Below are 11,490 nucleotides of genomic sequence, written 5' to 3'. Positions count from 1 at the left end.
GGGATTTAATCATGGAAGAAGTTCATCTCTCGGATACCTCTGCACAACCAGGTCTGGTCTTTGGTCTGGTTTGTCCCTGAAAGTGACTTTAGTCTTATAAACTCACTCACACAGTTTTTAAGCACTCTTCTTAAGTGAAACCATTTGTTTTGTTGGTGTGATTGATATCCCACTCACAAATCAGCAGATGACAGTCGCTCTAAAGATAACACAGTGGAGGATCAAACATGATGATTAGAGATGCTCTGATACAGTTTTTCTATTCTCATTATGCCCAATTTACAGTTCCTACTGGTTCCTGACTTTATGAATCTGAATAAATCTGAAATAAATCTGAATAAAAAGTCCATCAGTGAGATACTATGAAAAAGAAGCTAAAAGAATAGGGATGCACCAGTTTAACATTAATATTCACTATTATGTTTGCTGCTGACAAACATCAGCCCATCTAAAGCATGAACCACCATCAGTAGCCAACATTTAACAATCTTTGTGTTGCATCAATTCAATGCTGACATCTAGCACACCTAACTGTTGATTCACAGAAAAGTTTTTAATCAGACAGAGGAAATGGTGCTTGTATAAAACTGGTTGTTTTCATGGTCAAACATGGGAGAAAACGCTGGCAGAGTGGCAGTGTTAAAGCTCATTTATGCTCCTTCTACACACAGAAAATAGACCCGAACGTTTTGACTGATAAGACAGTATCCTAAGATTCACACGTTTGATATTTTTGGGTTGGTGTTAAAAATAAAAAAAATCTGCTGGAGGGTCCGGCTCCACACAGACCTCTACTTCTCCATTCCAACGGACATTCAGTTTCTGTTTGATGCCTGCCCAGTTGTTCTGTCGTCGTTCGTCCGTACCGGCGAGCTCACATCTTAAACAAGTTCGTAATACATAACTGACTTCCACAGTTGTTTATTTTAAAGGTCAGCCATTTTTCCTATGTATTCTCACTCATTGTTTTAAAATGTTGGCTACGCTGCTCAACAGTGCCCCCATAATTACTGGTGGTGTTTGGTGATTATACGGACAAAATGCTCTGTCTGTATGCCTGGATGTAGATTATAAATAAATCTTTATACCAAAAGCAGAAAGTAAGTAACCTTGCAAAGCAGTTGGAGTTACCAGACTATCATCTGGCAAATTCATCTTGAAAAGTTTTCAACCCACAGCATGACCAATCAGCATCATTTGAGGAGAACGATGCTGTAACTGCCAGCAGGGTTTAGCCGGCAATAGCAATGGCTGCCGCTTTTAATGGCGTGAAAGATGTTTTCACTCTTGCATCAACCTGTTTTGGCATTAGTTTGTGATGGTTACAGGGGGAAAGGATTGAAGTTGAAGTGTGAGTTGACATGAATAATGGCTGCCAGTGCAGTGATTAGCTTGTATGTAGCCACAGTGGCAGTTTTGTCAAAACTGGACAACATTTCTGTATTGAAAGAAGCGCAAAGAGCCACACTGAAAACTTTTCTTGACAGAAATCATGCTTTTCACTCTTCTCCCAGCCTGCTGCTACTTGAGTTTGCGATCGTTACGGTAGGGATGTACAATGCCTGCTTCTGTGGTCGCGATTAGCTCAGATGTAGCTGTAGTTTAATCAGACCTGGATCACATTTTTTTATTAAAATGCCACATTGGAAGTCTTTTTCTTGTCAGATAAGATGATTATGCACCTTTCCCAACTGGCTTCAAAGTGAATTTTATTCACAGAGAAACTTTGCTGTTCAAATATTACAGCAGTGTGAACCTGTAGAGCTCAGGTTTCAACTGCAGCTGCACATTCCTGACTACCCCATTTTGTCTTGCTGCTCTGATTGGCTCGTATTAAATGCAACATACAGAGCAATCATCCAATTACCGTATGAGAATTTTCTGTAAGGTCTGCCTGAACCTCGAGCCAAACGCTCAATGGTGCTTAGTGCCCTAAACTTCGCCTGGAAGGCAGCAGGTGCCTGGAAGGCATGTCCCGCCCTCCAACCACCCTCCAGTCAGGTGACGTCGTGAGCCATCATATCAGCGAGCAAGCTTCCCCACACAACTATGCTATCTTCTTTTCTATCTTTTATATCAGCCATAAGTTTGTTTATATTAGCTAGCTTAAGTCAGATCTGATCAAGGGCATATATTGAAACAAACAAGCAAACAAAATAACCCCAGTTGAATCTCCTTTGCAAATTAAGAGAAGATTATTTATTTAGTAGGTATCTAGATGCCTTCTAACCTGACCCGCCAGATGGATAAGCTTCAATAGGAAACGTGGGAAAAGGCAGAGACTTTGAAAAAAACTCAGAGTGTGATTGGATGAACGTTCTGTCTGTCGCATCTCTACGGGCCAATCAGAGCAACAAAACACGTGACGTAGCTGCTATCGAGCTGTGCAGCTGCTGAGAAATAACGCAAAACATGACAACTAAAGGCATGTAAGTAATTGACTTTTGTTGTTTTTGAAAAGAAAAAACTCACTGCTGTTGTTTGTTCTTCTTTTTACGAAGAAATGTTGTCAAGTTCTGATAAAAATGGCGCTTTGGCAGCATCCATGCTAAGCTCTTCCACCAATTGCAACGGCCTCTTGTTGCTGCTTGTTTATGTCACGACTCTGCCGTGCCTGAAAGTACTGCCCCTCGCCGCTGATTGGTCCTGTCACTTTCTAACCGAGCCCAAACGGTTCAGATGGGAGCTTTGCAAGATGGATTCGCTAGTGAGAAATAAGAAAATGGGTGTATCCATCTGCGTTGCAAGGTTAGATGCCTTCAAGGATTCTTAGTCTTATCATACAGAGCCTAGCTGACTTTAAGGCAGCTAAAGACATGGAAGGGACATGCTAATGTCTTCAGGCAACTTATAATGGCTACCTGCTAGGCAGCTAATTGGTTGTAGATAACTGTAGAGGGCCAATGGGCTGCCTAGCAGGTAGCTAGTATATATATAGCTAGTATATGTGTCACCTGGAAAGAAAGCCTAGCTGCATTACAGTTACCACTACCAGCAGGCTGCCTATCAGGCAGCTTTTTCAACTTTGCATTCGTGATGTAAATCTCCTGTTCCCATTCTCAGAGATACTCTAGTGGGCTGACTGTGGAGGCCACCTCGATTCAGTGAACTTGTTGTCATCGGGGAGGCACAGTATTTGTTTTTTGCCAATATCTGATCTGCCCATGTTTAAAAATTAAGTTTAGCTGATACTGATATTGATGACTGGCTTTGAAAGCCACTTAAAAGTCTAAGGAATAAGGATGAACAAAGACTTTAGTTGTTGGTCCAGCCTGTAAGTCCCTAAAGCTATTCATACATTCAGCCAATATTTCTGCTATAAAGATCAGGATAAATGTTTGTTTCTGGCGATACTGACAATACACTTTTTATGCTAATATCTGCCAATACCAATATCATGCTGATTATCTTGTGCGTCCCTTATTGTCAGAAACCGGTTTGAGATGATATGGTGGGTGATTCTCCAGGAAGTAGTCATCAGAACAGGGATATGCTGTGGTCTTTAAGGGGTGGACACAGTAAGCAACAACACTCAGGTAGGCTCTGGCTTTGTAATGATGCTCAGTGTACCTTGCTGGAATGACCATGCAGGAAATCCTAGTAGATTAGCAGTTTGTGAAATTGTTAGACCAGCAATACAACCATGGCACATTCAGAGTCATGTAAATCATGGTTCTTTCCCATTTTGATGCTCTGTTTGAGCTTCAGCCTAAATGTATTGGTTGCCACTGATTAGATGTTTGCGTTAAGGTGCAGCCAACCAGATGTACCTAATGAAGTGGCCACTGAGTGTAAAGTATGAGCTGGTGATGTCACAGATTCACAATTCGAGATTTTAGGCGGTATCTATGATTGTGGTATCAGAACACGTCTAATGAAGATGTTTGATTGTTTGTCCAACCAATGAATGAAGCTTATGACATGAAGCACCTCTTTTAGCCGGCAGTCCTCTTCAGCTTCCTCCTATAATCCATGCTTTTCTATATGAATGAAGATCACATACAGGTCTCATTCTGCCTGATTTTTATGATTTGCACGTTAAACAGGAGTTGGATCAGGGGGGCAGGGGTCCAACATGATGGTGTTTGGGTCGCTCACTGTCACAGCACCATAAGACGAGTCAAAGTCCTCGTCCTCAAACCTCTGATAGGTTATATCTGTGTCCTCGTTGTCCCGCATGGGGTCTGGTTTGTGCAGGACGTTCTTCCTGTACATCCTGTAGGCCAGGATGAAGATGCCCGCCTCGGCCGCTTGGAACAGAGCGTAGAGCAGCGGGAACATGTACATCCCTCCCATCAGCTGAGGGGGAAAGGCCAGCTTCAGGATGGCGGTGCACAGCTGCACGTTCTGGCAGCCGGTCTCCAGAGAGACAGCCCTGCGGCTGTTTGGTGGCAGGTCGAAGAGGACAGCCAGGCCGTAACCTGCAGCATAGCCACACAGAGGCATCAGGATGGCCACGACGTAGACGGAGGGTGGGATGGTGGATAAGAGCTCAGGTCCCAGCATCGCTCCGGTAAGGATGAAGAGGAGCACAAGAGTGATGAGCAGAGACCACAGAGACGCCTGGAACGACATGAGAAAGAGTAATCCAGGTATCTCACACTTGAATTTTATTTTTATTTGTACTTTTTCCATTTAAAATTGAATGCAGTTAGTCATCACTGGGTTATTTGTACATTTTGAATAATCTGCAAAGACCACCAAAATGTCAGGGGCTTTTGTAGGGACGAACTTGGATAGCCTGATAAACTGTTAAAGTCAAAGCTTGGGGCTAAAAGCTAAAAGCGAAAGCTTTTATTGTGAACAACCCCAATAGGAAATATGATTTAGTCAAATTCACCTCAGCACTACAGAAGTGAAACTTTAAAGTACTGAAGCAGTTAAAATGAAATGAATATAGAGAGACTTCTTAAATAATTTGTCTGTGATCCTAGGCTCAGACGTGAGTTTAGTTTGTGTGAGTTTGTTTTAGGGGAGGGGTCTGTAGCTTCTGAAAATACATTTAAATGTGTTATCCATCTTAATTTAGTAATACTGTTATTGCAAAGGGGAAGAAAAATACCGTGATTTATTGAGGCGATATCGTCCAGGCCTGTCAGTCACAGACACCAGAGTATTAACAAGGTCAGTGTACTTTATGGCAGATCCATTTCCTGGCTGAAAAACAGACTCAAAAATTCTGGGAAACCTTGTTATTCCATCTTTCTGTTTTTGACAAAAAAGTGGAAAAAATGGAAAAACAAGCTGTTTCCATGTTTTTACATATGTGACCAAAAAAGGGATTTTCTTTATTTTTCATTTTGGGCACAGAAATGGAAAACGTTTATTTTTTCAAAGAAAGGCGTCCAATTTTTACTTTTTGAAATCTGTTATTATTTTGTTTTCTCATATTAAATACTTGAGAAAAAAGGAAATCATGTGATGCATTGGGAAAGGTGAACATTTCAAAATAAAAGCCCTAATGTCAACATTTACCCATTAGACCAATTTTTGTTTGTCTTTTGCTCTTATTATTTATGTATTAATTCCCTTATTTATTGTCTACACACACACACACCAATAAATAAAGTTTTCCTCTAAACAATACAATCATACATTGAAAATCTGACCAGGCTTATTTATTCATTTTAATGCATTTTCTTCCTAATATTAATGTTCTCCATTCATGGGCGTAGCACAGGGGAGAAAGGGTACTGATTACCTGGGCCCACAGTGGGGATTGGCCTTTGAGAAGCCTGCGTGTTGTTTTTTTTTCTTTTCCTTAGTAATTAGTGTCATTGTCAAATCAAAAGCGACTAAATGAATCGGTCAAACATGGGTCGGGAGCCCTTTATAATATTCTTTCTGGGGGCCCAAAGTCCATAGCAATGCCCCTGACTCCATTAATTCACCAGTATTTTTACTGTTGTCATTATTTTAAATACACTGTATAGAGCAGATAGATGTATTATTATACCGTGAAACACAGTGGCTCTATAGCAGGGGTCATCAACTCCGTTTGCACAGGGCCAGATTTTTCTTAGCAGACGCTGTGGGGGCCGAACATTAAAATCAATATTTTGGTCACTAACATATTCTTGTAAAAATATTATGTCCTTAAACAACTTTTTGAGATCAGCTCCTGTCACCTATACCACAGCCAGCCACAAGGGGGCGACTGAAATATTTAACTACATATTTCTGGACTCCTCATGATGTCTGTTACTGAGTTTGATACTACTATGATATGCCGTGATTGGTCAGAAACACAAAGAAGAATCAGATCTTCAGTGTAGATTCTCAGAAAGAGAAACTGCACCCTCTCAGAGACTGGTCTGGAAAATTGATTGAACCACAGCTTTAATCAAGATAAGACTTTTATGTATACGTTTGCCATGCCAACTACAGCCCTACTCTATCAAGAAAGGCATAAAAAGCCCAAAAATATATTTTTGAAAATACTGCATTTGTCCCTCTTAAATTTTCTGAATTTAATGATCTTCCAAGGGCTGGGAAGTTTAGGGGTCCTGATGTGGTCCCTGGACCAGCAGTCGATAATCACTGCTATATAGGCTTAAAAACTGACATGAGGGCTTTTATTTTGAAATGTTCACCTTTCCCAGTGGGTCGCAAGATTTTCTTTTCCTCAAGTATTTATGCTGCGTTCCATTTACCTCGGAAGTCGGAAGTCGGAGCTGGGAATGACGTCACACCTGAGTTGACGGTGTTCCAGTAAACAAGTTGGAAAACCTGTTGTTGTTGCTACTGTTGTAACGTTTAGCTGTTGTTAGCTGTTGTTAGCTATACCAGTTGAAAACAACCCATATTTTACACATACAAACACCATAGTACCATGTCCACAGATAGACGTTGGACAGTACTACATATACCACTTATTTAATTTTACAAAAACAAAACAGAAGTGCTAATAAATAATACATGACAAGAGCTTTCACCACTGTTGATGAGCCACACTGCCATCTTGGATTATGACGTTGTGGTCAAGTCAGGGTTGGTGAGAGTCATCTGACTTTCGGAGTTGGAAATCCAACTTCAGGGGGCGTTCCAGATGAAATTTTCGACTCGGAACTTGGAAATTCCGACTTCCCAATACAACTGGAACGCAGCATTAATCAAAACAAGAAAACAGAAAAACGGAATTGAAAAAGAATTGGGCCCCTTTTTTAAAAATGTGTTTTTCTGTTTTTGTGACCAAAAAGAAAAAAAAAAGAAGAAAAACAGCTCATTTTTCCATTTCTTCCAATTTCTGTCAAAAATGAAAAAACGGAATAACGAGAGTTTCCTCAATTTTTGAGTCGGGTTTCAACCAGGAAATGGAAAATACACTGACCTAACAACAGGTGAGAAGTGGTTATTGGAAGCACTGGATCTGGTAAACCTCATAAAGGATTTGAAAAAGAAAAAAAGCCTATAGATAATAAACTGATCAATCAGGGCATCTCTAGCTGAAACATTTATAGATTTTGAAGAAAAATGAGTTTAGTAATCTGTCAGAGAGAAGAATAAACTGTTCCAAAAGATTCTTTAAGATGTTTTAATTTAATGAATAGGATCACTATGTCCCAAATAAGCCTAAACTATTATTTCCTAAACTCCAACTTTAATATACAAAATACTAATTTAATAAGAGGTCTAATAATCGCTCAGAATCTTTTCTTACAGAGAAAAGTGTGTGATCTTGTGTGCTGGATCTTGAACCTGAAAACATCTGACTAACAGAGCCCTGCCATCCCCACCAGATGATCGCTCCTGCTGACCGTCTCTGTGTCTTGTCACTGGTGTGTCCCTCCCTCACTGATGCTTTTATCAGAAATTAGAGGGAGGAGCTCTTCCGGACACAGGGCCTCCGATGTCACTGACTGCGGTCAGCATTTGTGACAAGCCAAACTAAATTACGCAGTGCGCTTTTGCGCACCTTTGCAGAAAGTGCTCTTTGTCCAGAATGCATACATTTTCTCCATTAAGTTTAAAGTGAACTTGGAGCAATTTCTCTCATTTACCTTCAGTACAATGTCGGCCACACGCGAGTGGCGATACCTCAGCATCACTCCTAAACCAATAGGGATAAGGGTGCTGCAGAGGGTCAGGATGATCGCCCCAAAGGGCATGAGGTTAACCACGGGTGTGTTGATCCAGGCTCGGCTGTAGATCCACAGACACAGAGGCATGAGCACGAGCGCCAGCAGAGTGGAGGATATGGTCATGATGATGCTAAGGAGAGGAGAAAAAGACACTTTTGTCAACTTTGGCAAAAAAAAAAAAAAAAAAAAAAAAAGAAAATCCCACTGGCTTGAGGAGAGCATAACCAGTGAATCATGCGTATTTTAGCGCGTAAAGTTAGCCAAAATCCCTCTTATTATGTGTAATTTGCAGAATTGTACGCACAAAGCACAGTTCAACCTGTTGAGTTTCTTTTTTTTGTTCAGATTTACTTTCTAAATCACGACTTGTGTTTCAGAAGTTGAGAATAGTGTGTACCTTAGATTCATCTCTCCATGCACCAGCAGAGACATGATATTTGACAAATTTCCTCCCGGGCAGCAGCCACACAGGAGCACAGCCATCGCCGCCACATCATCCAGGGAGAAGGCTAAAGCCAGCAGGAAGGCCACCAGAGGCATGATCACAAACTGACACACCAGAGCCAGCAGCACCCCGATGGGTCTGCGTATATGTTCTCCTAGCTGGCTCACCTCCACCGTGCAGCCCAGCCCCAGCATCGTGAAGCAAAGAACAAGTCCCACGAACACATTGATTCCGTGACTGAGCGGGGAATCCCAAAAGGCTGGCACCAGGTGAGAGGATTCCGTCGGTGGAGCGGCCATGAACTCAGCTCCAGCAGCAGTCCTGAATGCGCTGCTCTCCAGGAAGATGGCACCACTGCCCGTTAATCCAGCCATGGCGGTGTCCTCCGGAGAATCCACAGCGTGCTTCAAAGTGTCCGAGAAAAGAAAGTCTATCAGACCAGCGCTCCGTGCGTCACCGCCCAAAAGGCTGGAGTTCTCCATGGCGCAGCAGGAGGACAGAGACTTGTGCGTAAAATGAATCCTCTAGTGACGCGCTGTCACTAATGAGAAGCTGCAGAGGGTTCAGTGGACAGAGGATGTGCTGGTGCCATGGCACTGATAGTCTTAAAGAGACTCACTGAGTCAGACTGGTGCCACGGATTGGCTCTCTAATAGACGCACATCGCTGGACGGAGTCTGTGCTCGGTCTGAAGCTTCACTGAGAGCGGCTGGGCCAATCAATAACAACCAGGCTGCCCTTTTATGGTGCGCTCCTCTCCATATAAGGGAAAAGGTCTCCAAAATATCAATCAAATTATTTCAGCTCAATAGAGGTTTTCCCGCCCCTCATGCGTACTGTAGAATGATAAAAATCCATCGGTTATATACAAAGTGAAGCTGTGGTAGAGATACTGTCGCTGCTTATGGTTGAATAAGAGCAGCCAACATGAATAAAGACGGTGCTGATCTTTATATTCGTGCATCTAACTGTGAAAATCTGCCTGCACGTTTCTTTTGTTGGCGCTGCTGCTTCTTTCATGAAATGCGCACTTTACGCACGAGCCCCCTGACCAGAGCGGATGGTGCGCAGGTCTCATTCATGGTTAAAGCTGTGGTAGTAATAAGGGTTTGTATAGTTAAACATTTAGAATAGCTATGAAAGTGACGACAACGGAGAGTCACAGCTGGTAATGCATATCTACGAGGATTTAGCTGGAACAAAGAAAAAGATGCAAATGCATCAGCATCAAGATGCAAACTACACTGTGAACCCGGATTTTGTTTCTAAGTAAACTTTTTAGCAATCATTAATTATTCTTTCATGTTCTGTAAAAAACTTTGACATTACTAAATCAAATTAGTCATCTGTATTATTCAGGTGAAAGATGGAATTAAGCATTGCATCATAAGCAATTAAGCCCATTAAGCTGAGATAACTTAGTGTGTTTAGTTCCTTAAGAGGGGGGAGGGGCTATTTCAAAATTTCAAAAAACCATGGGTGAGACTGTCAGTGCATCTGTTGGCACTGGCAGGCAACGCTTCTTCCATGACAGTCCACACACAGCGACATGCTTTACCTCACCGTCTCCACCCCACCAGGGAGGGAATAATCCAGATCTCTGTCTGGATCCAGGAATGCTTGTAAAGGTTTCTTCACTATTGGGAGATAGGCCTCTCTGAGTGCTTTTCTAGCTTCGTATATTTTTATGTAAGTTAAACTTAGCATTGTTATTTCATACAACTTAGACTTCATTTATGTGGACTAATGATTTTTAGTAAAGACTACTAATATACATTTAATATGCCTACTGCATAAAATTAAGGTTCTATGTTAATACAACTTGACCTCTTTAGTATCAGCTTGTGTAAAAGCTAAAGTGGTAGAAGGCAATCGGTTTACTCGTGCTTATTACCTCCGCCAAGGAGGTTATGTGTTTTGGGTGGGTTTGTTCGTTTGTTTGTTAGTTTGTTAACAACATAACTCAAAATATTACAGACAGATTTTAATTAAATTTTCAGGAAATGTCAGAAATGGCATAAGGAAGAACTGATCAGATTTTGGGAGTGATCCAGATCACCGTCTGGATCCAGGAATTTTTTAAAGGATTCTTTACTATTGGGAGATAGGGGTAAATGGCGGAGGTCTGCACTGTTACCACTTTACACCCGGAGATGGCGGACATGAGTAACTTCAATCCCAGCAGCATTTTGGGTGTGTTTCTATTCAAAGTTTTGGAGTTTATAGAATTTGAAGGACACACGCCCGGTCGAGGAGACGAGTGGGAGTGTAACAGTGAGAAAGACAGAGAATACTCACAATGCTGGGAGGAATAGAGGAATATTCACCCTCTGCCATGACTTCCAGTCGTCTAGTGGGACCATGAGTGCATCTGTTGGCACCCGTAGTGAAGCCAATGCTTTGCCTCACCGCGTTTCCACCCCACCGGGGAGGAAGTAATCGGCAAATGTCGTGGTGGGGGGCACATGGGGACGGACCCAGGAATTTTTTAAAGGATTCTTCACTATTGGGAGATAGGGCTAATGGCTGAGCTCTGCACTCTCCAAGTGCTTTTCTAGTTGATTTTATAAATCAATTATGGATGATATCATTTGGCTTTTTTGACAAAAAAAAAAAAACTAAAAAAAAAATCTTTAATGTCAAAGTGAAGTCAATTAAACAAAAATATGTAAGGTAAAATAAGTGAGTGCATAAATATTCACTCACTTTAAAGTGACTGACCTATTTCAACAGAGGTCAAGCTACTTGGTGCAAGTAGTCTCACAAGTAGCCTTCCTCTAGCACGCTCACTCAGTTTGTGAGGACGGTCTGATCTAGACAGATTTACACATGTGCCATGTTCCTTCTGTTTCTTGATGATGAATTTGACTGAACTCTGGGGAATGTTCAGTGCCTTTGAAATTATTTGGTATCCTTTCTGGACTCAGGTGATCCCATTTCACCAATGAGAGAGGCCACCAAGAC

At 41.7% G+C, this 11,490-nt stretch overlaps 1 protein-coding gene across 1 annotated transcript; it reads right to left on the bottom strand.

Moving 5' to 3' along the window:
- Window positions 1-4,038: 4,038 nt before the first annotated feature.
- slc10a4 (solute carrier family 10 member 4) lies at window positions 4,039-9,008 on the bottom strand. Its single transcript, XM_041792260.1, has 3 exons — window positions 8,479-9,008; window positions 8,001-8,211; window positions 4,039-4,563 (listed from the first exon to the last, which is right to left on the bottom strand). The coding sequence occupies exons 1-3, from the start codon at window positions 9,006-9,008 to the stop codon at window positions 4,039-4,041; spliced, it is 1,266 nt and encodes a 421-aa protein (XP_041648194.1).
- Between the last annotated feature and the right edge of the window lie 2,482 nt (window positions 9,009-11,490).

Source organism: Cheilinus undulatus, linkage group 7 (genome assembly GCF_018320785.1).
Source record: "Cheilinus undulatus linkage group 7, ASM1832078v1, whole genome shotgun sequence".
Classification (NCBI taxonomy): domain Eukaryota; kingdom Metazoa; phylum Chordata; class Actinopteri; order Labriformes; family Labridae; genus Cheilinus; species Cheilinus undulatus.
Note: the sequence above shows the minus strand (reverse complement) of the source record. Positions and strands in the feature narration are given on the sequence as shown.

Excerpts from the sequence above, each read along its gene's own strand:
- slc10a4 (XM_041792260.1), bottom strand. The coding sequence starts at position 9,008 with ATGGAGAACTCCAGCCTTTTGGGCGGTGACGCACGGAGCGCTGGTCTG. Across the intron at positions 8,212-8,478 it reads CATGGAGAGATGAATCTAAG|CATCATCATGACCATATCCT; the intron begins GTACACACTATT and ends TCCTCTCCTTAG. Across the intron at positions 4,564-8,000 it reads TGGCCGACATTGTACTGAAG|GCGTCTCTGTGGTCTCTGCT; the intron begins GTAAATGAGAGA and ends ATGTCGTTCCAG.